Consider the following 27861-nt stretch of genomic DNA (forward strand, 5'->3'; position numbering starts at 1 on the left):
CGCCTGAGTTTCTGACACTGTGAGGCAGCAATCGTGCCACTCCTGATGCAGTCAATTCAATAACTTTTAGACTTCTAATAATTAACACTGAAAATGGTTTCTAAAGATTTAAAGAATATAAAACACAAATGTGTGACTTAGTTATTAAATTTAATACCGTATTTCAAGGCAGCAGACAATTTGCCACCTGGACATTTTCAAAAATCAAAATCCAGTTGAAGTAAAATAGCTACAAAATATAACGTGAGTTGAGTGAGTGTGTTTCTTGTGTGTCCTATCACAAGTCCCAGCTAGTGCGATTCTGTGTCCTAAACATTCACCTACTGTGGTGTTGGGTGCTCTGGTGCACAGATGAGCCAACACAGTTGTATGTGGTACAACTCTATTTTATTATAACTCTTATAATACAGTTCGTTCTGGATACTCTGCACGTGCTGTCTCCCTGAGTGTGTTTGGCAATAGATGTGTCCTGGTTCTCCTCTGCAGCTAATACTGACCACCGGGGGTCGTGTCTGTGCTTTTATATCTTTCTGTCATTGGTTGTGGTGTTGTGTGTTCTGATTTGTCTGTTGGTGTGTCTATCATGATGTGTGTGTTTGAATATCATGACATCCCCCCTTTTTACAAAGATATGTGCCTACGTGGTTATAAATATAATTGTGTCGTGAGTGCATCGAAGAGTGTGTGTGTGTGTTGTGTACAGCGTGTGTTTATGACGTAACTATTTACATGGGGCGATGTCGGGTGCGTCACACTAACAAGGTTGTACCATAACAAAACTTGGATGCGAGAGAAAAAAAAAACTTGAACATTGGTCCGGTCAGACGATATCTGGAACAATAAACGACAACAGGTTATAATACAGAAGTGTTTGACTTTTTGAACGTATTAACAGCGTTATAAGTCCAGTCTAATGGGTGACCGCCTCAAGAATGGGCTGGTCCTCAAGCCGGTTCAGCTGTGGAGATTTGGGGTCACACTGGTTCACCTTGGACTGTTGGAGGTGATGCTGTTGCCGAAGTCTCTACTTTACCATTTGTTGTACTTCGTGCAGTGCTTGGTTTTTTCATTTGTGCAAATATAACATTCAACATCTTTGTTAGTGGTGCCCTGGCTGTGGTTTGGTTCTGGTGGCGATGGAAGGGGCATGATCCGTGGCATCTCCACGAAGTCATCCTTGGGAACCAGTGGAGGATCCGGCGTGTGCGTACGGTGCAGTTGCGAGCGTGGAAGGCGGCACAAAGCCCGCTGATTGCGCCTACGCACCAATCCATCCGCCCTGCATGCCAGGAACAAGGTGGAGTCTGTTTTCTTTTTATGTTTGTGGTGGACGGCATCTTGTAGCCGATGGGTCGTTGCCATCGAAGTAGCACCATCACTAATATCATGCAAGGCGATGACTGTGCCAGATGTGGAAGTTGGCCGAGACCGTGTACGCTGGTTCCGGCCACCTGCTGTGCCGGAAGGGCGACTCCGCAGAGAAACGTCGAAGCATGTCGCCTTGGAGAGAGAATTGTTGCTCGCATCAACGTCTGGCGATGGCGCGAATTGGTGTGTCCATCTTGGACCGCCGGTGCTGGTTGCCACTGCCGACCCAGTGGGACTGCCACGCGATCCATTCCCTGTCGCCGTGGCATCTGCCGTCACCCTGAGCGTGCCATCACCGAGGCCGCGGCACCGCCCGTCCGGAGCAAGGTCTGGCGTGCGCAAATCAGAGTCGGCGCTTGGCTGCTCCCCATCTGGAGTCCGGTCTGCCTTCCGTCGATGCCCCCCGTCTGGAGTCCCAACAGGTTCACTGGAGGCAGCCGAGATTCCCTGAAGCTGCACTTCTGGAGTCGGAACATGCAGGAATGCACCAACCAGTGGAGAGGCTCGAGCCATCGAGGGTGGAAGCGGTGCGCCGCCACCGCAGTCGTCAGTGGTCCCACCGTGATCGTCGAGTGCCTCGGTACGCACTAGGCGAGGTCTGTCACCTTGCACCTTTTGCATGGGAAGTGGGATGCTGTCGTCACTCGTCTCACATCCCGTGGATAGATCGTCATTAGCAGCTTGCTGTTCACTAGGGTTGGGTAAATTGTCAAGAGTTTTCATCTGGTGGTGCACACCATGTCGGTGGACTGTCATTGTCTTGCCATTGTCCTTCATTTGGGCTTTTCTTCTTTGGAACTTTAAATCTTCCCCCAGACATTGCAGAACCTTGTTTATTACCCCCAAATTCTCCCATATGTATGGTCTCGAATATAGGATCCACTGTTTCTATCGACATTGTACCATTTTCCAAAGAACATTCCGTTTCACTTTTCTTCTCGGGTACCTCATATGTAACTTTGTTTAATGTACATGCCTTCATGGTCTCTGGGTCTGATTTTGCTGGGACTGGCATGGTCACAGTCTCTCTTTTACTGTTCTCAATTGCCCACATTATACTCCCCATACATAACTGCTTAATCACTGGGGTTAGTGTGGTACAATGGATAATCGGGTCGACCTTATCTGCATCTTCACCATTAGTGGAAAGCACACTTGGTTCACTTGAAACTGCTGTGGGTTTTAAATTCGTTATCTGGCTACTCGATGTCGGTGTCCTCAGGATTCTTGCTCCAATGTTCTGCTCAATAATCAGTGGAGTGTGTATAGGTTCAATGCAATTAATGTTCCCCTCAAGGTTTGAAGAGTCATTACTGACTAACTGCTGGTCTCCGAAGTTGGGATTTTGCGGCATTGTGTTGAAGGGAGACATTTGTCCCTGCTGTAGATATGATTCAGGTTGTGTTATTTCCATTACCTGAGGATCAATGTCTTGTCCATTTTTTCGATCCGTGCTAAAACACTGGCAATTCTCAGTCTGCTCCTTGCAAGTTAAACATTCAATTAATTTCGTTAGCAAATCCTCAGCATCCTTCTGTGGCCGTGCAGCATTATTAATCTCTGTTCGGCTACAATGATCCTGAAGGTCAGCGCATAAACCTTTTTTCTTCGGGCTTGGACGAGGCGATTCCTTTGGCTTGTCTTCAGTTGGGCTTGAACAGTCTTCAGCGCTGTGCCCTTCATTGTAGCATGAGAGACCGTCATGGTCATGCTGCTGTGTAGTGGAGCATGGTAGGCTGTTATAGCCTTCTTGCTGTTCACGTGAGCATGGCAGACTTGCATCGTCTGCCGCTGGTTGGTCAGGAGAGGTTGCTAGACCCTCATGGTCTTGTTCCTGCAAGGACTGCGCTCTGGAGTCTTGCGTTCCTTCCATCGTGGAGCCCGTCCACGAGCTCTCTGTGGAGGCTTGTGACACTGGAGTCACTTCTTGTTCGTGCAAGGACTGCGCTCTGGAGTCTTGCGTTGCTTCTATCGTGGCGGCTGTCCACGAGCTCTCTGTGGAGGCTTGTGACACTGGAGTCACTTCTTGTTCGTGCAAGGACTGCGCTCTGGAGTCTTGCGTTGCTTCTATCGTGGAGGCTGTCCACGAGCTCTCTGTGGAGGCTTGTGACACTGGAGTCACTTCTTGTCCGTGCAAGGACTGCGCTCTGGAGTCTTGCATTTCTGCAATTGTGGAGTCTGTCCACGAGCTTGCTGTGGAAGCTTGTGACACTGGAGTCACTTCTGGTTCATGCGAGGACTGCACTCTGGAGTCTTGCATGTCTTCTTTCATAGAGTCGGGAACGTTGAGCGGGACGTGGACCACGCTCTGTGTGGCAGCAGGGCACTCTCCGTGTGCTTGCACCGCTCCCTGTCTGTTAATGTCAGGCTGCAGCATCATCCGGTACTGATAAGTTGGAACGTCATATCTGCTGGATTGAAGATCCTCAAATCCGAAAAATGAATCCGCATCTGCGTCGGATTCAATGTGGGGGCCGCCAATGTGCAACACGAAAGGTTCGTCCGAGTCATAGTCATATAGGACCACGGAGCTATCATTGGGCTCGCGAGGTCCGGAAACACTGTAAAAATCGTCATCGAAGTATTCAAGGTCGGAATCATCGGCTTGTGCGTAGGTAACTGCTTGTCGGAGGGTTCTTCGGAGGTCAAATTCATCTCCTGGGTCAATTTGCGGCACTGTGCTGTCATTCCAGGTGAGGGAAGGTTGTTTTACAGCTTTAACAGATTTTTGTTTTTTTGATTTGGGACGTTTCCCTTTTAAATTGGATTTGGGACATTTCCCTTTTAAATTGGTGCAGTCTGGGGCCTCTGACATCCTGACGCTCGGTATGTAGCACGTAGGAAGCGACTGCGCATGCTCAGATCGCTGTTCCTTTACCGATGGCCGTTTTCTTGACTGCGCATGCGCAGCATCTCGCGCATGCGCAAACAAAACTTCCGGTTCTGCGCACTTCTCGCGCAACTGTGCTAGCGTTATACCTTTAGCAAGATGGCCGCCGACCTCGACCCAGCCTTCTCTCAGGCCCGGGATTTCGGCCTCTGGGAATTCGGGCTCCGGGATCCCAGCCACGAGGTGAGTACTGCAGCTTTTCTTACCTTTATTTGCCCATTGGATTGCGTATTCTTCACAGTACTTGGAGAATTTGCCCAGGACTGCCTGGTAATCGTACCTTTGCTGCCTCCTGAAGAACCTGAACCTTCTGAATATTTCTCTTGCCCTTGCACCGGCGACGGTGAGGAGAAATTCAATTTTTTCCCTATCATCCAGGTCTTTGAGTTCAGCTGCCACCAGGAACAATTCGAAATTTTGCCGGAATCGCCGCCAGTTTTCGTGGAGGTCGCCGTGGCAGTGGAGCGCCTGCGGAACCGGGAGCTCGTACATCATGCCTGGGCACTGCTGGTTGTCTGTGTACACTGAGGTATGCCGGCAGGTATCGATCCACTCCTGTACCATGTGGTGTTGGGTGCTCTGGTGCACAGATGAGCCAACACAGTTGTATGTGGTACAACTCTATTTTATTATAACTCTTATAATACAGTTCGTTCTGGATACTCTGCACGTGCTGTCTCCCTGAGTGTGTTTGGCAATAGATGTGTCCTGGTTCTCCTCTGCAGCTAATACTGACCACCGGGGGTCGTGTCTGTGCTTTTATATCTTTCTGTCATTGGTTGTGGTGTTGTGTGTTCTGATTTGTCTGTTGGTGTGTCTATCATGATGTGTGTGTTTGAATATCATGACACCTACTACCCTTTCAAACTCCTGAGATACTCTGGCGTGACTGATCGAGCATCTTAGACCAGATTCGGCATCTTCGTTTTTTTTAACCCGTGGTCCTGTTCAAGGCCTTGGTCCTAAACTTGTGTTAACCCATCTCCAAGGAATGAGTTGAGGGCAGGGAAATGTGGCTCACTGATGTTCTCCGGCTGCCCAATAGCAAAATGTCTGTCTCCCAATTATCTGATTGAAGTAGATCTGCCTGTTGGGTGAGGAAGATGTCTGCTGCCACTCATTGATGCTGAAGCAGCACCCTAACCAGAATTGCCTCGTTCTTCCATTTGTGATGCATGTTTTTCAGGAGCAGAAGATCTGCCAGCGTTATGACCAGCTAATGGAGGTGTGGGAAAAGAAGGTTGAAAGAATAGAAAACAACCCTCGCCGCAAGGCCAAGGAGAGCAAGACCAGGGAATATTATGAGAAACAGTTCCCTGAAATTCGCAAGCAAAGAGAACAGCAGGAACGCTTTCAACGGTAGTGGTTTGCACGAAATTCTGATCATGTTTCTCTAATTCCCAAATTTACATCGTATTGGAAATGCAAAAATTAATATCTCTCTCTTTTCCCTCTGTCTCGCTTCCCTCCCCTCCTTGTAAACTAAATAATATATTGAAACAGAATTTTAATTGTAACAAACCCAACAATACAACCAATCCAACTCCATCTTATTCCCAACGTGCAACCCCCCCCCGTAAAGAAAACAAAACCTTAACTCAACTAAAAAGATGAGCCCTGACGGTAACCAGTTCCCTAAAAAAGATTAACGGCTGCCACCTTGAGTGGAACCTTCCACTGACCTCTTCATGGTGTATTTAATCTTCTTTGGTGCAGAAATTCCATCAGATCCCCCAACCAAACTTAAGGCCTTAGGCGGCAATGGGGACCTCCACCCCAGCAAAACTCACCTCCGAGTTGTAAGTGAGGCGAAGGCTAAGACATCTGCCTTCATCCCCGCCTGTAGCACCGGCGAGTCCAATACTCCAAAAATGGCCACCAATGGGCACAGCTCCAGCTGAATGCCCCAAATCCCTGACATCTTATCAAAAAAGGAGACCTGGAAACTAACCAGCTTGGGAGAAGACCAAAACATATACGTACGATTCGCCGATCCCCTAGAGCGCCGTTCACACCCGTCCTTCAGCCCCGAGAAGAACCCACTCATATGCGCCCGAGTCTGCTGCGCCCTGTGAACCATCTTGAACTGGATCAGGCTTAAACTCGCACTTGAGGATGTGAAGTTGACCCTGTGAAGTGCCTCAGTCCACACTCCCCCCTCAAAGACCCTACCCAGCTCGTCCTCCCACTTACTCTTCACCTCCTCCAACGATGCCTGCTCCATCGCCAGCATCTGCCCATAAACCTCCAAAACACTACCCTCCCCTAACTCGGCCATGGACAGGACCCTGTCCATCAGCGAAGGCGAAGGCACCAGAGGAAATGAAGGTAGCTCCTTGTGTAAAAAACTCGCGCACCTGAAAGTACCTAAATATATTCCGCCTCGAGAGCTGGAACCTCTCCAACAACTCGTCTAGGTAGACGAACCTACCCTCCAGAAACATCTCTAAATCTCTCCAACTCCTCCCTCTCCCCTACCTGAACTATGTGTAAAATTAAGAAATGTTGGGGAAAGCAGGGAGGACCTGAAGGAGATCAGTATTAGTAGAGAAATGGTGTTGGGAAAATTGATGAGATTGAAGGCTGATAAATCCCCAGAGCCTGAGAATCTGCATCCCAGAGTGCTTAAGGAGGTGGCTCTAGAAATAGTGGATACATTGGTGGTCATCTTCCGGGATTCTATAGACTCTGGAACAATTCCTACAGATTGGAGGGTGGCTAATGTAACCCCAGTAATTAAAAAGGGAGGTGGAAGGAAAACATGGAATTATAGACCAGTAAGCCAGACGTCGGTAGTGGGGAAAATTCTAGAATCCATTATCAAAGATTTTATAGCAGAGCACTTAGAAAACAGTGGCAGGATCGGACAGAAACAGCATGGATTTATGAAGGGAAATCAGACTTGACAAATCTACTGGAATTCTTTGAGGGTATAACTGTAGAGTTGATGAGGGGGAGCCGGTGGATGTGGTTGATTTGGACTTTCAGAAGGTTTTTGACAAAGTCCCACAGAAGAGATTAGTGTGTAAAATCAAAGTGCATGGGATTGGGGGAAGTGTATTGAGATGGATAGAAAACTGGTTGGCAGACAGGAAACAAAGAGTAGGAATTAACGGGTCTTTTTCCAAATGGCAGGCAGGACTAGTGGGGTACGACAGGGATCGGTGCTGGGACCCCAGCTATTCACAATATATATTAATGATTTAAATGAGGGAACAAAATGTCATATCTTCAAATTTGGAGATGACACCAGGTTGTGTGGGAGGGTGAGCAGTGAGGAGGATGCGGAGATGCTTCAGTGTAATTTGGACAAGTTGAGTGAGTGGGCAAATGAATGGCAGATGCAATATAATTTGGATAAATGCGAGGTTATCAACTTTGGTAGCAAAAACGCTAAGGCAGACTATTATCTGAATGGCCATAAATTAGGAGAGGGGAATGTGCACCGAGACCTGGGTGTCCTCGTACACCAGTCACTGAAGGTAAGCGCTCAGGTGCAACAGGCAGTAAAGAAGACAAATGGTATGTTGGCCTTTGTAGCGAGATCATTCGAGTACAGGAACAGGGGTGTCTTGCTGCAATTATACAGGGCCTTGGCGAGGCCTCACCTGGAATATTGTGTGCAGTTTGGTCTCCTTATCTGAGGAAGGATGTTCTTGCTGTGGAGGAAGTGTAGAGAAGGTTTACCAGACTGATTCCTGGGTTGGAGGGACTGAGAGATTGAGTCGGTTAGGATTGTATTCGCTGGAGTTCAGAAGGATGAGGGGGGATCTTATAGAAACCTATAAAATTCTAATATGACTGGACAGGGTTGATGCAGGAAGGATGTTCCCGATGGTGGGTGTGTCCAGAACCAGGGGTCACAGTCTGAGGATATGGGGTAGACCATATAGGACAGAAATGAGAGATTTCTCCACCCAGAGAGTGGTGAGCCTGTGGAATTTGTTACCACAGGAAGCAATTGAGGCCAAAACATTGATTTTTTTTCCAAAAGGAGTCAGATATAGCACTTGGGGTGAAGGGTATCAAAGGATATGGGGGAAGGGGGGATTAGGCTATTGAGCTGGATCAGCCTTGATCATCCTGAATGGCGGAGAGGGCCTGAAGGGCCGAATGAACTCCACCTGCTTCTGTGTTTCTATGGAGCCCAGTTGAAAATTCTGCCTAAACTGATTCAATTCCTCAAAGTGGCCACTGGATTAGAAGAGAATCGAGCTGGGGAAAAAGGGAGTGGCATTGTAACCAGGGCCCTCAGACTTGACCCTATGAAAGCTCCTCCATCCTCCCCCAGATAGAGTCTGGATCTTCGAACCACCCCCATGGCGCCATAATCAATATTTGCCGGGCGCACAGTAATAGCATAACAGATTCGGTAATGGCAGCCCCTTCCTCCGACTATCTATCCCTTTGCAAAGACGTCCTCCGAACCCGAGGAGTCTTACCTGCCCAAACAAAAGTAGAAATCAATTTGTTAACCCTGCAAAAGAAAGAGTGAGGAAGAAAGTCTTGAGCTACTGGAATAAAAACACAAGCCTCAGGAGAATATTCATCTTCACTGTCTGTACCCTTCCCACTGGGATCAGAGGGAGGCCATCCCACCTTATTTAAAAGTGGACAAACCTATTTCAATTCTTCTGCATCATGTAATGTGTTGTATATCACAGTTTAAAATGTTTTTTGTAAAATTTGTGATAATTGTTTTTTTCAGGGTTGGACAGAGGGGAGCTGGGCTTCCAGCAACTATAGCCAGGAGCGAGCATGAGATTTCTGAAATCATCGATGGACTTTCTGAACAGGAGGTCAGGTGTTCCTCAGAAACCATCAAATCCATTAAAGCAGACAAATCTAGTTTGTACCAACACTTCATCCATTAATAGAGACAATATTGCTCCTGTAATACGGTTTAAGCAGTGAAAGGGGAAGGGTGGGCGAAGAACACAAGGAACGCAAAATTGTTTAATTCAGAGTTGAGTCCGAAAGCTGTAAAGTGCCTGATCGAAGGATGAGGTGTTGTTCTGCAAGCTGACATCGAGCTTCACTGCGGGAAGCTGGGGCTGAGAGATCAGCAAAGTGGACAGGATTTCACATGACAGGAGGTCAGAACGCGCTAGGCTGACTGAACATTTGATTTCCCCAATGTAGACCAGATTGCATTGTAACCCAGTGAATACAGTATACTAAAGTTAAAACAACACACGGAAGGATTTTTTGGGGCCCTAAACATAGGGAAGAAAGGAGGTAAAAGGGCAGGTGTTGCATCTCCTGCACATGCAATAACAAGGTGCCATGGGAATGGGGTGATTAAGGAGTGCCTCCATATTCAGTAGATCACTCTGTGCCATTTCTGAGCTCCAGCGTGATGTCACAACCAAACACGTCTTCCCCTGCCCCACACGTTCAGTATTCTGCAGGGACTGTTCCCTCTCTGACATCTTTGCCCACCCCTCAGTCACCCACAATGCTCTGTCCCCAATGCTCTGTCCCCTTACCATGGCATCTTTCCATGCAAGTGGAGGAGATGCAGCACCTACCCCCCCCCCCCTTCTCTCTCCACTGTTCCGAACCCTAAGCACACTTTCCAGGTGAAATAGTTACATGTATTTCTTTCAATTTCTGTACTCACTGCTGATAAAGAATTGCGGGAAACCAAACTGTAACATGACTTGCCAACTCTTGTACTCAGTGCCCCAGCCGATGAAGGCAAACATGCCATATACCTTCTTGACCACCTTATCCACCTGCATGGAACTATGGACCTGAACGCCCAGATCCCTCTGTATGTCAATGCTCCGAAGAGTTCTGCCATTTATCGTATAATTCACACCTGAATTTGATCTTCCAAAATGCATTTGTCTGGATTGAACTCCACCTGCCATTTCTCTGCTCAACTCTCTAATCTATCTATATTCTGCTGTATTCACTGACAGTCCCCTTCACTGTCTGCAACTCCATCTATCTTAGTGTCGTCTGCAAACTTGTTAATCAGACCATCTACATTTTCCTCCAGATCATTTATATATATATATATATTACAAACAACAGTGGTCCCAGCACTGATCTATGTGGAACACCACTAGTTACAGATCTCCATTCTGAAAAAACTCTCTTCCACTCTTACTCTCTGTCTCCTGTAGCGAAGCCAGCTCTTTATCCATCTAGCTAGCACACCCCAAATCCCATGCAACTTTACCTTTTGTACCAGTCTGCCAAGAGGGACCTTGTCAAATGCCTTGCTAAAGTCCATGTAGACGTCATCCACAGCCTTTCCCTCATCGATTAATTCACCCCCTCAAAAAACTCTATCAAGTTGGTAAGACGTGATCTTCTGCGCACAAAACCATGTTGCCTATTACTAACAAGTCCCTTCACTTGTAAATGTGAATAAATCCTGTCCCTCTATATCTTATCCAATAGTTTCCCCACAACTGACATCAGGCTCACCGGCCTATAATTACCTGGAATATCCCTGCTTCTCTTCTTAAACAAAGGGACAACATTGGCTATTCTCCAGTCCTCTGGAACCTTGCCTGTGGTCAAAGGTGATGCAAAGATATCTATTAAAACCCAGGCTATTTCCTCTCTTGCCTCCCACAGTAATCTGGGATATATCCCTTCCGGCCCAGGGGACTTGTCTGTCTTAATGCATTTTAAGATATCCAACACTTCCTCCTTCATTTTGCTGACATGTCCTGGAGTATTCACACACCCATCCCTAACCTCAACATCCGTCATGTCCCTCTCCTCGGTGAATACTGATGCAAAGTACTCTTTAAGGATCTCACCCACTTCCTCTAACTCCACACACAATTTCCATCCTTTGTCCTTCAATGGTCCTACTCTTTCCCTAGACACCCTCTTCCTCCTTATACATGTATAAAGGGCCTTGGGATTTTCCTTGACCCTGCTTGCCAATGACATTTCATGGCCTCTTTTAGCCGTCCTAAATTCCTGTTTGAGTTTGTTCCTACTTTCCTTATATTCTTCAAAAGCTTTGTCTGTTTTTAGTTGCCTAGACCTTTCTTTCTGGAGTGACCAACATTCTGGAGTGTTTGTCACACTGGGCACATGACAAGAAGTGACCTTTCATCGAAACCAAAGATTTTTCTTAGCCTGCACAAATGACTTAAAGAAACCTCAAGCCAAAAGGATCTTCACTGATTATACTATCTTTGCGCAGATCACCCCAGAGTTCACCAAAGGCAGCAGAAACATGATGAAAAGTCATTCATCTAAAACATCTGTTTCTTTCTCCATCGATGCTGCCAAATCTGCTGAGTATTTTCTGTTTCAGCAGACATATTTCCCTTTTACCCCATAAAATCCTAATCCTACTGATGTCGGTGGTTTGCTCATATTGAAGTCCTGAGTTGTAAGTCATGCAGAAACACTGCCATTAATTCCACCACAATTCCTGGAGGCAGCACAGAGGGTAGGCTGTATACAGTATTAATTAGTCTTTTATGGCTGCTGTTGGTAATCACCAATTTCGATGTTACTTTCCAAAGGTTGCGTTAGTTCCTCTCGCCCCCTCCTCCCCACCCATTCGATAATGACAGACAATTAACCACTGGTAGCTGCAAGCTTGAAGTAGCTGGATGAGTTTTGTATCCTAATTGTTAGGAAATAAACAAAATAAGCGATTTCAAAATCAGGAGAAGATACTGAATATTTTATTCTGGTGCATTAAATCCATTGGGTGGTTTATTGCAGAATAATGAGAAGCAGATGAGGCAGCTTTCTGTGATACCGCCAATGATGTTCGACACAGAACAGCGGCGGGTGAAGTTCTTGAACATGAATGGGGTAATGGACGATCCCATGAGGGTGTACAAGGAGCGACAGTTCATAAACGTCTGGTCTGAACATGAGAAGGAGATTTTCAAAGAGAAGTAATTACACTCTTGTACCTTTCTGCACTGATCTTGACCATTTTTGTTGTATGTTAGAGTTATTCCTACTTGTGCTCCAGTCTTGTGCAAAGACCATCTGACCCAGTTGCCAGTACGTTCTCGTCCACTGCAGCTAATACATTAATACTGGACTCTATACATAATTTATTGCATTGCTTTCTTGACAGGTTTTAGGCCAAGTCAAATATTGTGCAACAGTGAAGCATTCCTTTCTACCCTTTGGAACTGCTTAGTATTAGGATTCAGACCAGACCCCGACAGTGGCTAGGATACTGGACCATAACCCCAATATTTTAGTTTATGTTGTAAGACTGTGAGGAAAGAATACTTCGATCCAGGAGTGATTGCACAAAGAAATAGCGATTTGGTATTTTGAAAAAAAACTTTATTAACACAATATTAAATTATTTAACATCACACCTGGAAATATCTTATAATTATCCCTTAATTACTATCTCTATTCCCAATTAAACAACAAAAAGGGAAAACGTACAGCTCTCAACCCATCTTACATCCCAATGGCACAGATTAATACTTACTTTTCAGAATAGATTTGGCTCCTGTTAGAACCCCTGCAGACACTGGCTGAATTTCTTCTCAAAGCTGTTTCAGGTGGTTTATTTCAACTTTCCCCAAGTCTGCACTGCTTTAAATGCTATTTTTTAAAACTATCCTACTGTGAGAGCAAAAGACCTTACTTGTCTTACTTGAAGAAGGAGGCATATGACGTACATAAGCAACTGGTATCAAGTAGATCCCTTGAAGAGTATAGAGATTGTCGAAATAGAGTTAAGAGGGAAATCAGGAGGGCAAAAAGGGGACATGAAATTGCTTTGGCAAATAATGCAAGGGAGAATCCAAAGAGATTCTACAGATACATAAAGGGGAAAAGAGTAACTAGGGACAGAGTAGGGCCTCTTAAGGATCAACAAGGGCATCTATGTGCAGAGCCACAAGAGTTGGGTGAGATCCTGAATGAATATTTCTCATCGGTATTCACGGTGGAGAAAGGCATGGATGTTAGGAAACTAAGGGAAATAAATAGTGATGTCTTGAGAAGTGTGCATATTACAGAGGAGGAGGTGCTGGAAGTCTTAAAGCGCATCAAGGTAGATAAATCCCCGGGACCTGATGAAATGTATCCCAGGATGTTGTGGGAGGCTAGGGAGGAAATTGCGGGTCCCCTAACAGAGATATTTGAATCATCGGCAGCCACAGGTGAGGTGCCTGAAGATTGGAGAGTGGCGAATGTTGTGCCCTTGTTTAAGAAGGGCAGCAGGGAAAAGCCTGGGAACTACAGACCGGTGAGCCTAACGCCTGTAGTAGGTAAGTTGCTAGAAGGTATTCTGAGAGACAGGATCTACAAGCATTTAGAGAGGCAAGGACTGATTCGGGGCAGTCAGCATGGCTTTGTGCGTGGAAAATCATGTCTCACAAATTTGATTGAGTTTTTTGAGGGAGTGACCAAGAAGGTAGATGAGGGTAGTGCAGTAGACGTTGTCTACATGGACTTTAGCAAAGCCTTTGACAAGGTACCGCATGGTAGGTTGTTGCAGAAGGTTAAAGCTCACGGGATCCAGGGTGAGGTTGCCAATTGGATTCAAAATTGGCTGGACGACAGAAGGCAGAGGGTGGTTGTCGAGGGTTGTTTTTCAAACTGGAGGCCTGTGACCAGTGGTGTGCCTCAGGGATCGGTGCTGGGTCCACTGTTATTTGTGATTTATATTAATGATTTGGATGAGAATTTAGGAGGCATGGTTAGTAAGTTTGCAGATGACACCAAGATTGGTGGCACAGTGGATAGTGAAGAAGGTTATCTAGGATTGCAACGGGATCTTGATCAATTAGGCCAGTGGGCCGACGAATGGCAGATGGAGTTTAATTTAGATAAATGTGAGGTGATGCATTTTGGCAGATCGAATCAGGCCAGGACCTACTCAGTTAATGGTATGGCGTTGGGGAGAGTTATAGAACAAAGAGATCTAGGAGTACAGGTTCATAGCTCCTTGAAGGTGGAGTCGCAGGTGGACAGGGTGGTGAAGAAGGCATTCGGCATGCTTGGTTTCATTGGTCAGAACATTGAATATAGGAGTTGGGACGTCTTGTTGAAGTTGTACAAGACATTGGTACGGCCACACTTGGAATACTGTGTGCAGTTCTGGTCACCCTATTATAGAAAGGATATTATTAAACTAGAAAGAGTGCAGAAAAGATTTACTAGGATGTTGCCGGGACTTGATGGTTTGAGTTATAAGGAGAGGCTGGATAGACTGGGACTTTATTCCCTGGAGCGTAGGAGGCTTAGGGGTGATCTTATAGAGGTCTATAAAATAATGAGGGGCATAGATAAGGTAGATAGTCAACATCTTTTCCCAAAGGTAGGGGAGTCTAAAACTAGAGGGCATAGGTTTAAGGTGAGAGGGGAGAGATTCAGAAGGGCCCAGAGGGGCAATTTCTTCACTCAGAGGGTAGTGAGTGTCTGGAATGGGCTGCCAGAGGTAGTAGTAGAAGCGGGTACAATTGTGTCTTTCAAAAAACATTTAGATGGTTACCTGGGTAAGATGGGTATAGAGGGTTATGGGCCAAGTGCGGGCAACTGGGACTAGCTTAATGGTAAAAAACTGGGCGGCATGGACTGGTTGGGCCGAAGGGCCTGTTTCCATGCTGTAAACTTCTATGATTCTATTGTGGACTCCGTGTTAGCCAAATCAGAATCAACTCAAAGCTTTCTCAAAATGTCTGAATGTGTTAGCTCCACCAAACAATGACATCATCTCCTCAAGCTGAAAACAAATTAACTTCCCAGGGACTCCCCCTGTCAAACAGTGCATTAGCCCATGCACTTTACTCTGGTCAATTTCACCTCTGGCTCTTAAAAGATTTCAGGTCTTGAGAAACAAGGTTCTTTTAAAACATGACTTGCAGTCATTCTAACCCAAGCGTTATACCTGCTAAATTGCCAAATGTTTATAATCCAATATATCTAAAATCCTGCATTTGTCACATTAATGTAGGAACTCCCTCTCTGTTATCCATGTACATAACGTTGTGAATGCAGATTAATGCAGGTCCTCCCAATTAATCATGTTTGCAGAGATAAGAGTTTCTAGGTAGTCGAATGTCTGAGCATAAAGTCATAGCCACTCAAAATGTATCCTCTTTAAAATCAATCATTTGTGAGATGAGACCTTAGAAGAATCCATTTACTTGGAATAACGTTAAAATTGGGGCATAGAATCGTAGAATTTACAGTGCAGAAGGAGGCCATTCAGCCCATTGAGTCTGCACTGGCCCTTGGAAAGAGCACCCCACTTAAGCCTACGCCTCCACCCTATCCCTGTAACCCAGTAACCCCACCTAACCTTTTTGTACACCAAGGGCAATTTATCATGTCCAATCCACCTAACTTGCACATCTTTGGACTGTGGCAGGAAACCGGAGTACCCGGAGGAAACCCACGCAGATACAGGGAGAACGTGCAGACTCCGCACAGACAGTGACCCAAGCCGGGAATCGAACCTGGGACCCTGGAGCTGTGAAGCAGTTGTGCTAGCCACTGTGCTACCGTGCTGCCTATGGAAATGGTTTATTAGTCACCTTGGAAAACTCTTATTGTTCACTTGCAAATACGTCATCAAAACATCACGTTTGATGTTTTTTTTCATTTTGCCTTTTACACCAATTGGTTTTAATTGATTTTCCACAAATGGATTAAAATGATTCATGTACCTTTTCTGTTGGTGCAATATAATGACAACTGAAAGTTAATGAATAACTTGCTTTGCGTTTTGCCAGACACTGACTCAGCAGCAGAACCATTGAGTTCTCATTAAGCTTTTACCTTTCAGCTGACTGTGTTACTGATCAGATTTCTGGTTTCAACAGGTTTGTGCAACACCCAAAAAACTTTGGCTTGATAGCGTCTTACCTGGAGAGAAAGGTAAGAGGCCTCTCCACACACCTTTTATCTGAAACAAGAGTTTGTTTATTTGTTGTCATTTCTCTCACGTCTTCAATGCTTTAGGTCCATTCACACTGCTCACAGCAGGGAGTGAAAGTTGCAACTGGCATGTTTAATTTTTAAATTACAAGGAATATATTGCAGAATTTGTAAATAGCATGAACAGTCCCATCAGAGACCTGTTGCAGCAATATTTATAGAATCTGCTGTTGTCTAAAGTGTTCTCATTTCCATTATGATCATAGAGGTGCAGTGGCATACCAGCATTGTCACTGCAGTAGTAATCCAGACTCCAGGGATAATGTTCTGGGAACAAGGAATCGAAACCCACCATGGCAGGTGCTGATAGTTGATTAAAATTAAAAGCCTAATAATGACAATGAAACCATTGTCGATTGTCGTACAGTAATGTCCTTTCGGGAAGGAAATCTGCCACCCTTAACTGGTCATGTGAATCCCGAACCATAGCCAATGTGGTTGACTCTTAATTGAAATGGTCTAGTAACTACTCGGTTCAAGAATGGGCAATAAATGCCTACATCCCATGAATTGCTCATGTATTTACTTTGTTTGGCCCCTTGTTCTGCACTGCAACCAATCACTGTTTGTCGATGTACCATTTGTCAATGTACTCTGTCGATTATTCTATTTGTCTACTATGTACGGACTGTGTACATTCCCTTGGCCGCAGAAAAATACTGTACAATGTTGCAAAGAAAATCATCAAACCTTACTTTGTGGCTTATTTGATTTCTTTGGCGAGGGGGCTGATTTTTCTCTCTCTTCTGTGTGGTCTATTTGAAGGAAAAGGGAAACTGACCTTCAAAATGTTTGAGCAACCTGCATTCATTTGCTTAAACTTAGTGGAATCGCCTGGCCTGTAAATCTATCTTGATCAGTAGCCTGGAGACTGTTTAACAACAGTGTCTTTGAATCAGAGGTTATTCCAGATTGTGTTTTGGAATAAGTCCCAGTCTGTTGAAAGTTAACAATTAATAGCAGGACTCTGGGGCTGTTTATAACCCTGTTTACTAGTTTTGTTCTTGGATAACCCATGGCCTGAATCTTATATCAGTCACGCCTCAAATTTATCTTGTTGTTTGAAGGTATCGTCTTTCACTCAGATTCAGGCAATGGGAACTGACAAAAGTGTTTTATCGTGCCCGTTGTTTGATATCCCTCCTGTCCAAGTGGAATTTAAGGTCTAAAATTGAGCAGATTTGCAATTGTGATGAGCATTAAACCCCTGCATGCCCTTCCGTACAAAAGTAACCTGTGAGCACTGCTGCCTCACAGCGGCAAGGACCCGGGTTCGATTCCGACCTCAGGTCACCGTCTGTGTGGAGTTTGCACATTTTCCCTGTGTCTGCGTGGGTTTGCTCCCACAGTTCAAAGCTGTGCAGGTTAGGTGGATTGGCTGTGCTAACTTGCCCCTTAGGGTGGGGTTGCAGGAATAGGGTGGGGGATTGGGCCTCAGTAGGGTGCTCTTTCGAAGCGTGGGTGCAGACTTGATGGGCTGAAAGGCCTCCTTCTGCACTGTAGAGATTCCATGATAAGCATGGATTAGGGTTAAACTGATTGAGTTACTGGCAGTAAAGCAATGATAATTCAATGCTGCCCATGGTAATTCTTTACAGAGTGTCTGTCTCTGGTATAGACAATTAATTTTTCAATGTAGAACCTTAACCAGGGAGTCAAACCATAGGAACTGACTGGTAAAGTCCTCTTTCTCGCTGTTGCTAAGCCTAACCTGGACACCCAAATGGCACTGGGATGATGAGCACCCAAGCCACTGGGCAAATTGACTATAGCACCATGTAATAAATGATGCAGATAACAAATTCCTCCGAAGAACTGCATGGACTGTTAGTTCTGTTTCTCTTTCCACAGATGCTGCCCGACCTTCTGAGTTTTTCCAGCATTTTCTGTTTTCATTTCAGATTTCCAACATGTGCTGTATTTTGCCTTTAGAACAAACATTGGTGCTGGAGAAGTGCCACAATTGACTGCCCAGGAACTGGCAAAGAGAGAGAGATTCATGGCTGTGTGACTCGTGTTACTATTCTGATGAAATAATGAACATTGTATCGAAATAAGAGGAATGATGGTGGCTTTTGGAGATCATGAGCTAATTATAGATGAAGGCCACACTTAAAGCCATCTTAATTTATCCATCCAGAAAGACCCCATTGCTACATCAGCTCTTTCTCAAATGATCACAAGGTTTTCCACTGTATCTGGGCGTATCGTCAACGTTTCCATTACTCCTTGTATGAAGAACTTGCTGATGGTGCTAAATTTTTCTTTCAATTTGTCTTTACTTTGCATTTTAGCTTAATGTCAATTTTCAGATGAACCTTTTCCATATCTTTCTCTATCTTATATACCTCTATAAGATCAAATCTTGGCTGCCTCCTTCCCTTTCTTAAAAGACTCCAGTTTTGCTTCACAACTCATACTTTTAACTTATGGTCAGTCTTCTGTTTCTCCTCTGCACTACCTTCATTGTTAGTATTTTTCCTTGTGTCTCAGTAAGTTTTAAAGTGCTGGTGGACAAGGATAAGGGTGGTCCTCGGGTGAATGTGCTAAATTGGGGGAGGCTAATTATAACAATATTAGGTGGGAACTGAAGAACCTGGATTGGGGGCGGATGTTTGAGGGTTAATCAACATCTGACATGTGGGAGGCTTTCAAATGTCAGTTGAAAGGAATTCAGGACCGGCATGTTCCTGTGCGGAAGAAGGATAAATACGGCAAATTTCAGATACCTTTGATAACGAGAGATATTGTAGGCCTCCTCAAAAAGAAAAAGGAGGCATTTGTCAGGGCTAGAAGGCTGGGAACAGACGAAGCCTGTGTGGAATATAAGGAAAGTAGAAAGGAACTTAAGCAAGGAATCAGGAGGGCTAAAAGGCGTCACGAAAAGTCATTGGCAAATAGGGTTAAAGAAAATCCCAAGGCTTTTTACACGTACATAAAAAGCAAGAGGGTAGCCAGGGAAAGGGTTGGCCTACTGAAGGACAGTCAAGGGAATCTATGTGTGGAGCCAGAGGAAATGGGCGAGGTACTAAATGAATACTTTGCATCAGTATTCACCAAAGAGAAGGTATTGGTGGATGTTGAGTCTGGAGAAGGGTGTGTAGATAGCCTGGGTCACATTGAGATCCAAAAAGACTAGGTGTTGGGCGTCTTGAAAAATATTAAGGTAGATAAGTCCCCAGGGCCTGATGGGATCCACCCCAGAATACTGAAGGAGGCTGGAGAGGAAATTGCTGAGGCCTTGACAGAAATCTTTGGATCCTCACTGTCTTCAGGTGATGTCCCGGAGGACTGGAGAATAGCCAATGTTGTTCCTTTGTTTAAGAAGGGGAGCAAGGATAATCCAGGGAACTACAGGCCGGTGAGCCTTATGTCAGTGGTAGGGAAATTACTGGAGAGAATTCTAGGAGACAGGATCTACTCCCATTTGGAAGCAAATGGACGTATAGCGAGAGGCAGCATGGTTTTGTGAAGGGGCGTTCGTGTCTCACTAACTTGATAAGAGTTTTTCGAGGAGGTCACAAAGATGATTGATGCAGGTAGGGCAGTAGATGTTGTCTATATGGACTTCAGTAAGGACTTTGACAAGGTCCCTCATGGCAGACTGGTACAAAAGGTGAAGTCACACGGGATCAGGGGTGAGCTGGCAAGATGGATACAGAACTGGCTAGGTCATAGAAGGCAGAGAGTAACAATGGAAGGGTGCTTTTCTGATTGGAGGGCTGTAACTAGTGGTGTTCCGCAGGGATCAGTGCTGGGACCTTTGCTGTTCGTAGTATATATAAATGATTTGGAGGAAAATGTAACTGGTCTGATTAGTAAGTTTGCAGACGGCACAAAGGTTGGTGGAATTGCGGATAGCGATGAGGACTGTCAGAGGATACATCAGGATTTAGATTGTTTGGAGACTTGGGCGGAGAGATGGCAGATGGAGTTTAATCCGGACAAATGTGAGGTAATGCATTTTGGAAGTCTAATGCAGGTAGGGAATATACAGTGAATGGTAGAACCCTCAAGAGTATTGACAGTCAGAGAGAGATCTAGGTGTACAGCTCCACAGGTCACTGAAAGGGGCAACACAGGTGGAGAAGGTAGTCAAGAAGGTATACGGCATGCTTGCCTTCATTGGCCGGGGCATTGAGTATAAAAATTGGCAAGTCATGTTGCAGCTGTATAGAACCTTAGTTAGGCCACACTTGGAGTATCGTGTTCAATTCTGGTCGCCACACTACAGAAGGATGTGGAGGATTTAGAGAGGGTGCAGAAGAGATTTGCCAGGATGTTGCCTGGTATGGAGGGCATTAGCTATGAGGAGAGGTTGAATAAACTTGGTTTGTTCTCACTGGAACGACGGAGGTTGAGGGGCGACCTGATAGAGGTCTACAAAATTATGAGGGGCATAGACAGAGTGGATAGTCAGAGGCTTTTTCCCAGGGTAGAGGGGTCAATTACTAGGGGGCATAGGTTTAAGGTGCGAGGGGCAAGGTTTGGAGGAGATGTACGAGGGAAGTTTTTTACACAGAGGGTAGTGGGTGCCTGGAACTCGCTGCCGGAGGAGGTGATGGAAGCAGGGACGATAATGACATTTAATGGGAATCTTGACAAATACATGAATAGGGTGGGAATAGAGGGATACGGACCCAGGAAGTGCAGAAGATTTTAGTTTAGACGGGCAGCATGGTCGGCACAGGCTTGGAGGGCTGAAGGGCCTTTTCCTGTGCTGTACTTTTCTTTGTTCTTCGTTTTGTTCCATCTTGAACACCACTTGGAAGAAGCACTGAGTGGCTAGGGCTCACACTGTACCCTGGCGAATATCTTCAATGTTCATTGCAAAAAGTGGCTCAGTAACACTACTAGTGACCTAGTTGGCTAAGTTCTAAAGGGCATAGCTGCTAGACTGGGAGAAGCAACAAGAGAGAAAGCTTAATTGACCTCATTCTCGCCACTCTACCAGTTGTGGGTATATCTGTCCAGGGACTATTGGTAAGACTAAAATCAGAATATGCTCGATAGGCTCGCCAGGTCTGCAGCATCTGTGGAGAGAGAAACAGTTCACGTTTCGAGTTCATGTGACCCTTCTGCAGAACTGAAAAGGGGTAGAAATGTGATGAATTATATAATTGAAGAGGGGGATGTGGCAGAATGGAAAGTCAGCGATTGGTCAGAGCTAAGGAGAGATTAACAGAACTGTCAGGAGCAGGAGGCAAAGGGGATGTTAATAGTCCATCAGGGACTGAAGGGTGTTAATAGGAGCAAATTAGGATTGTAGAATGTGTTGATAGGAAAAAAAGGTTAATGCTCAAGAGAGCAAAACTGAACAAGGGACATTCGCTATGTTAGGACAGCATGGTGGCACAGTGGTTAGCACAGCTGCCTCACGGCTCCGGAGACCAGGGCATCACAGAGGTTAGCACGGCTGCCTCACAGCGCCAGGGACCCAGGCGGCACGGTGACACAGTGGTTAGCACGGCTGCCTCACAGCGCCAGGGACCCAGGCGGCACGGTGACACAGTGATTAGCACGGCTGCCTCACAGCGCCAGGGACCCAGGCGGCACGGTGACACAGTGATTAGCACTGCTGCCTCACAGCGCCAGGGACCCAGGCGGCACGGTGACACAGTGATTAGCACGGCTGCCTCACAGCGCCAGGGACCCAGGCGGCACGGTGACACAGTGATTAGCACTGCTGCCTCACAGCGCCAGGGACCCAGGCGGCACGGTGACACAGTGATTAGCACGGCTGCCTCACAGCGCCAGGGACCCAGGCGGCACGGTGACACAGTGATTAGCACTGCTGCCTCACAGCGCCAGGGACCCAGGCGGCACGGTGACACAGTGATTAGCACTGCTGCCTCACAGCGCCAGGGACCCAGGCGGCACGGTGACACAGTGATTAGCACTGCTGCCTCACAGCGCCAGGGGCCTGGTTCAATTCTGCCCTTGGCTGACTGTGAAGAGTTTGTGGATTCTCCCTGGGTCACATTTAAGGATGGAGCGAAGGTGTTCCGCAAAGCGGTCACAGTCTGTTTCAGCTCCCCAATGTAAAGGAGACCCTATTGGGAGCAGCAAATATAGTAGATCACATTGAAGGTAATAGAATGAAACGCTGCTTCACCTGAAATAAATGTTTGGGGCCTTGAACAATAAGGAGGGAGGAGGTAAAAGTGCATGGGAAGGTGCTGTAGGAAGGGGAATAAAAGGTTCAGGATGATGGATGAGTGGAGCAGGGTGTTGCAGAGAGAGTCACCCCAGTGGGTTGGGGGGAGCTGTGTTTAGTGGTGGCATCATGCTAGAGTTGGCCAAAATAGAAACACAGAAACTTGGAGCAGGAGGGCATTCGACCCTTCAAGCCTGCTCCCCCATTCATTATGATCATGGCTGATCATCCAACGCAATAGCCTCATCCCACTTTCGCCCCTTTTGATCCCTTTTGCTGTAAGTGCAATATCTAACTGCTTCTTGAAAACCTGCAATGTTTTGGTCTCAACTACTTTCTGTGGTAACGGATTCCACAGGCAGACCAATATGTGGGTGAAGGAATTTCTCCTCATCTCTGTCCTAAATGGTGTACCCTGTATCCTCAGACTGTGACCCCTGGTTCTGGACACTCCCACCATCGGGAACATCCTTCCTGCATCTACCCTGTCCAGTCCTGCTAAAATATTATAGGTTTCTGTGAGATCCCCCGATTTTCTCTCTCTTTCCCCCCCCCCCTCATTCTTCTGAACTCCAGCGAATAAAATCCAAGGAATCAGTCTGGTAAACCTTCGCTGCACCACCCCATAGCAAAAACATCCTTCCTCAGATAAGGAGACCAGAACTGCACATACTATTCCAGGTGTGGCCTCACCAAGGTTCTGTATAATTGTAGCAACACATCCCTGCTCTTGTACTCAAATCCTCTTGCAATGAAGGCCAACATACCATTTGCCTTCTTTGCCGCCTGCTGCACCTGCACCCTTACCTTCACTGACTCGTGTATGAGGGCACCCAGGTCTCGTTGTACATACCCCTCTCTTAATTTATTGTCATTCAGATAATAGTTTGCCCTCTTGTTTTTGCTACTAAAGTGGATAATCTCGCATTTCTCCAAGTTGTACTGCATCTGCCATTCATTTACACACTCACTCAGCCTGACCAAATCCCGCTGAAGGGTCTCTGCATCCTCCTCACAGCTCACCCTCCCACACAACTTGGTGTCATCCTCAAATTTGTAGACATTACATTTTGTTCCCTCATCTAAATCATTAACATATATATAGCTAGAAACAGGGTAATATATGTTAGGGGACAAAGGGGAATAGCTGGGGTCCCAGCACCGATCCCTGCAGCACCCCTCTAGTCACTGCCTGTCATTTGGAAAAAGACCCATTAATTCCCACACTTTGTTTCGTGTCAACCAGTTTTCTATCCATTCAAAACATTACCGCTAATCCCATGCGCTTTAATTTTACACACTAATCTCTTATGGGAACTTTGTCAAAAGACCTTTGAAAGTCCAAAAATACCACATCCACTGGCTCCCCTTCATCAACTCTACCAGTTACATCCTCAAAGAATTCCAGTATATTTGTGAAACATGATTTCCCATCATCAATCCATGCTGACTTTGTCTGATCCTGCCACTGTTTTCTGAGTGCTCTGCTATAAAACCTTTGATTATGGATTCTAGAATTTTCCCCACTACTGACACCTGGAAGGTGACCACCAATGTATCCACTATTTCTAGAGCCAATTCCTTAAATACACTGGGATGTAGATTACCAGGCCCTGGGGATTTATCAGCCTTTAATCCCATTAGTTTCCCCAAACCCATTTCTCTACTAATATTGATTTCCTGGTACCTTATTTGTGTCCTTATTTGTGAAGACAGGTCTGAAGTAGTTGTTTAGTTGGTCAGCGATTTCTTTGTCCCCTAACATATATTACCCTGTTTCTGGCTGTAAGGGACCTACATTTGTCTTCACCAATCTTTTTCTCTTCATGTACCTATAGAAACGTTTACAGTCAGTTTTTATGTTCCCTGCAAGCTTACTTCCATACTCTATTTTCCTCTTCTTCTTCATCAATCCACTGGTCCTTCTTTGCTGCTGCTCCCAAACCTCAGACCTGTTGTTTTTCTTGACCAATTTGTATGCTACTTGGATCGAATACTATCCCTAATTTCCTTGTAAGCCATGGATTGGCCACTTTTCCTGTTTTTGTTTTGTGCCAGACAGGAATGAACATTTGTTGCAGTTCCCCCATGCGCTCCTTAAATGTTTGCCTTTGTCTATCCACCGTCATTCCTTTAAGTAACGTTTCCCAACCTATCACAGCCAAATTGCGGAGGATGATCCTTTGAATGTGGAGGCTGGTGGGGTGAAAAATAAGAACAAGAGAGACCCTGTCATGGTTCTGGGAGGGAGGGGAAGGGGTAAGGGTAGAGATGTGGCAAATGGGTTGAATTCTTTGTCAACACAGTGGGGGGGGAAATTCAGTTGAAGAAGAAGGCAGATATGTCTAAAGCACTGCCATTTGAAGGTGGCATCAGAATAGATGTGGCAGAGACGGAGAAACTGGGAGAATGGGGCGGAGTCCTTGTAGGAAGCGGGATGGGAGGAGCTGTGAGACGAGCAAAGGCTATGGGCTCTGACACATTCTGGCAATAGTACTGAAAACGTGTTCTCCAGAACCTGCCGCATCCCTCGGCAAGCTGTTCCAATACAGCTACAACACTGGCATCTACCCAGCAATGGGGAAATTTGCCGAGATTAATCCTGTCCACAAAATGCAGGACAAATCCACAACTATTTACCGCTCCATCGGCCTCTTTTCGATAATCAGCAAAGTGATGGAAGTGGCCGTCGATGGTGCTATGAAGTGGAACCTGCTCACTGGTGCTCAGTTTGGGTTTTGTCAGGGACTTCCAGCTCCTGATCTCATAACAACCGTAGTCCAAAACTGGTCAAAAGAGCTGAACTCAAAGGTGAAGTCAAAGTTTCTGCCCTTGACATCAAGCAGCATTTGACCCAAATGTGGCATCAAGGAGCCCTGGATAAACTGGAGTCAAAAGGAATTGGGTAAAACTCCCCGCTGGTTGGAGCCTTAACTAGCAGAAAGGAAGATGGTTGTGCGATGACCAACTTACTCCTCGTTTTCTTTCTGCTGGGTTGGTTATAACAGAAATTCATTTTTCGTTGAAATGTGACATTAGGATGTACCTAATCGTGTATCGCGTGGTGCAGGCCTAGTTCATAAAGTTAGCAAGTAAAGAGTTTAGTGTTATTGCTAAAACCCACCCAAATACAGATGCAGAGGCTATTAAACTGTACAAATATGTCCAACTGCCCACTAGTGCAAGCACAACCCTACAAACATGAAAAAAATCAGATCTTAAACCCTGGCCTAACAAAATCACAAAACAAATATTCCTGGAGTGTCCGGATGCTTGTTTGCAGCTGAAGGCTCACTTTCCACAATAACTTCTCATACTTTGACACTAGAGCAGTTATTCTGCATTTGTGGATGGGTTCTTGCTATGGGGGGAGTGCAGCGAAGGTTTACCAGGCTGATCCCTGGGATGGCGAGACTGTCAAATGAGGCAAGACTAAGTCGCTTAGGATTATATTCATTGGTGTTTAGAAGAGTGAGAGGGGATCTCATAGAAACTTACAAAATTCTCACACGATTAGACAGAGTATGGTTGGTACGGTGGCACAGTGGGTTAGCACTGTAGCCCTATGGCGCTGAAGATCCAGGTTCGATCCCGGCCCCGGGTCACTGTCCGTGTGGAGTTTGCACATTCTCCCCGTGTTTGCGTGGGTCTCACCCCCACAACCCAAAGATATGCAGAGGAGGTGGATTGGTCATGATAAATTGCCCCTTAATTGGGAAAACAATAATTGGGTACTCTGAATTTTAAAAGAAAAACGAAGGATTAGACAGGGTAGATTCCCGTTGGTGGGGGAGTCCAGAACTACGACTAATAATAATCTTTATTATTATCACAAGTAGGCTTACATTAACACTGCAATGAAGTTACTGGGTTCGGGTACACTGAGGGAGAATTCAGAATGTCCAAAATTCACCTAGCAAGCACATCTTTCAGGACTTGTGGGAGGAAACCCACGCAGACACGGGGAGAACATGCAGACTCCGGCAGACAGTGACCCAAGCGGTAATTGAACCTGGGACCTTGGAGCTGGGAAGCAACAGTGCTAACCACTGTGCTACCATAGGGGTTATAGTTTGAGGATAAGGGGTAAACCGTTTAGGACTGAGCTGAGGAGAAATTTCTTCCCAGAGAGTGGTGAATCTGTGGAATTCCCTAACACAGAAAGTAGTTGAGACCAAAACGTTGTGTAATTTCAAGAAGGAATCAGATATAGCTCTAGGCTAAAGGGATCAAGGGGTATGGGGGAAAGGCTGAATCAGAGTATTGAACTTGATGATCAGCCTTGATCATAATGAATGGCGGAACAGGCTCGAAGGGTCAAATGGCCTCCTCCTACTTATATTTTCTATTTTGTATGTTTCTCTCCGAGACACTTGTGTGATTTGGAATCCTCCTTTAAGACCTTCCGTTTTCTGCAAGGATGTCTTGTGTAATTTCAAATCTCAAACAGGTCAGTTTTGATGAGAGAGGGCTCAGGGAAAAAAGAGAAGGGTTAAGGCTGTTGTCCCTTCGATCTAACTGTTGCTTCATATCCAGTATATTTTACACTCAAGAAATGAGTTACGTGACCCCCCCCGGCTTCAATTTGGGCTTTTCCTAGCTACTTTCTCTGAAAGCTCTCCTGTCTCCATAAGCAACTTGAATTATTTGCAAATTCAACACAGTAGCTGCTGTAGGCCGGTATCTTTTTTGTAGCATAGATGGATGTCACATCTTCACAACAGCTTTAGTTGTTGGAGGTCATTCGTCAGAGTCCCAGGACATCGCCTCAGGAGTTCCTCAGTGGCCGAGGCCAAACATCTTCAGCTGCTTCATCAATGACTATCCCTCCATCATAAGGTCAGAAGCGGGGATGTTTGCTGATGCTCACAATGTTCAGCATCATTCACGATTCCTCAGATACTGAAAGAGCCTGTCCATATGCAGCAAGACCTGGACCACATTCAGGCTTGAGCTGATAAGTGGAAAGTAACATTCAGATCACAGAAGTGACGGGCAATGATGATCTCCAACAAACAAGAATCTAACCTTGACATTACCATCGCTGAACGCCAGCAACATCCTGGAGGTCACCATTGACCACTAACTGAGCTGGACCAGCCACATAAATACTGTGGCAAATAACAACCTCCTGACTCCCAAAGTCTGCCCACTATTCACAAACACAAGTCAGGAGTGTGATTGAATACACTCCACTTATCTGGTCAGGTTCAACTCCCAACAACACTCCAAGAGGCTTGACACTGTTTACGACACACCATCTTGCTTGACCGGTGTTCATATATTCAGCATCCACCTCCTCCATCACTGACGCACAGTGGTGGCCTGTGTACCATCTACAAGATTCACTGCGGCAGCTCACCAATGTTCCTTTGACAGCATTTTCAAACCCATGGCCTCTTCCAACCAGGACAAGGGCAGCAGATGCAAGGGAACACCACCACCAGCAAGTTTCCATCCAGGCCACACACTATCCTGACTTAGAACAATATCGCTGTATTTTCAGTATCACTGGGTCAAATGCCTGGAACTCCCT

The 27861-nt window shown here is 45.8% G+C and overlaps 1 protein-coding gene across 9 annotated transcripts in view; it reads left to right on the plus strand.

Moving 5' to 3' along the window:
* Positions 1-27861, plus strand: part of ncor1 (nuclear receptor corepressor 1) — a 458529-nt gene that overhangs the window by 111364 nt on the left and 319304 nt on the right. For 8 of the 9 annotated variants that reach the window (XM_072470035.1, XM_072470042.1, XM_072470044.1 and 5 more), the window contains 4 exons: positions 5445-5617; positions 8967-9057; positions 11969-12147; positions 16054-16108. In XM_072470035.1, the coding sequence (XP_072326136.1) occupies positions 5445-5617; positions 8967-9057; positions 11969-12147; positions 16054-16108 (498 nt within the window). The remainder of the gene's footprint in view (positions 1-5444; positions 5618-8966; positions 9058-11968; positions 12148-16053; positions 16109-27861) is intronic. The other variant, XM_072470040.1, reaches the window with a different exon arrangement.

The sequence above is a fragment of the Scyliorhinus torazame genome, chromosome 12 (assembly GCF_047496885.1).
Source record: "Scyliorhinus torazame isolate Kashiwa2021f chromosome 12, sScyTor2.1, whole genome shotgun sequence".
In the NCBI taxonomy this organism is placed as follows: Eukaryota; Metazoa; Chordata; class Chondrichthyes; order Carcharhiniformes; family Scyliorhinidae; genus Scyliorhinus; species Scyliorhinus torazame.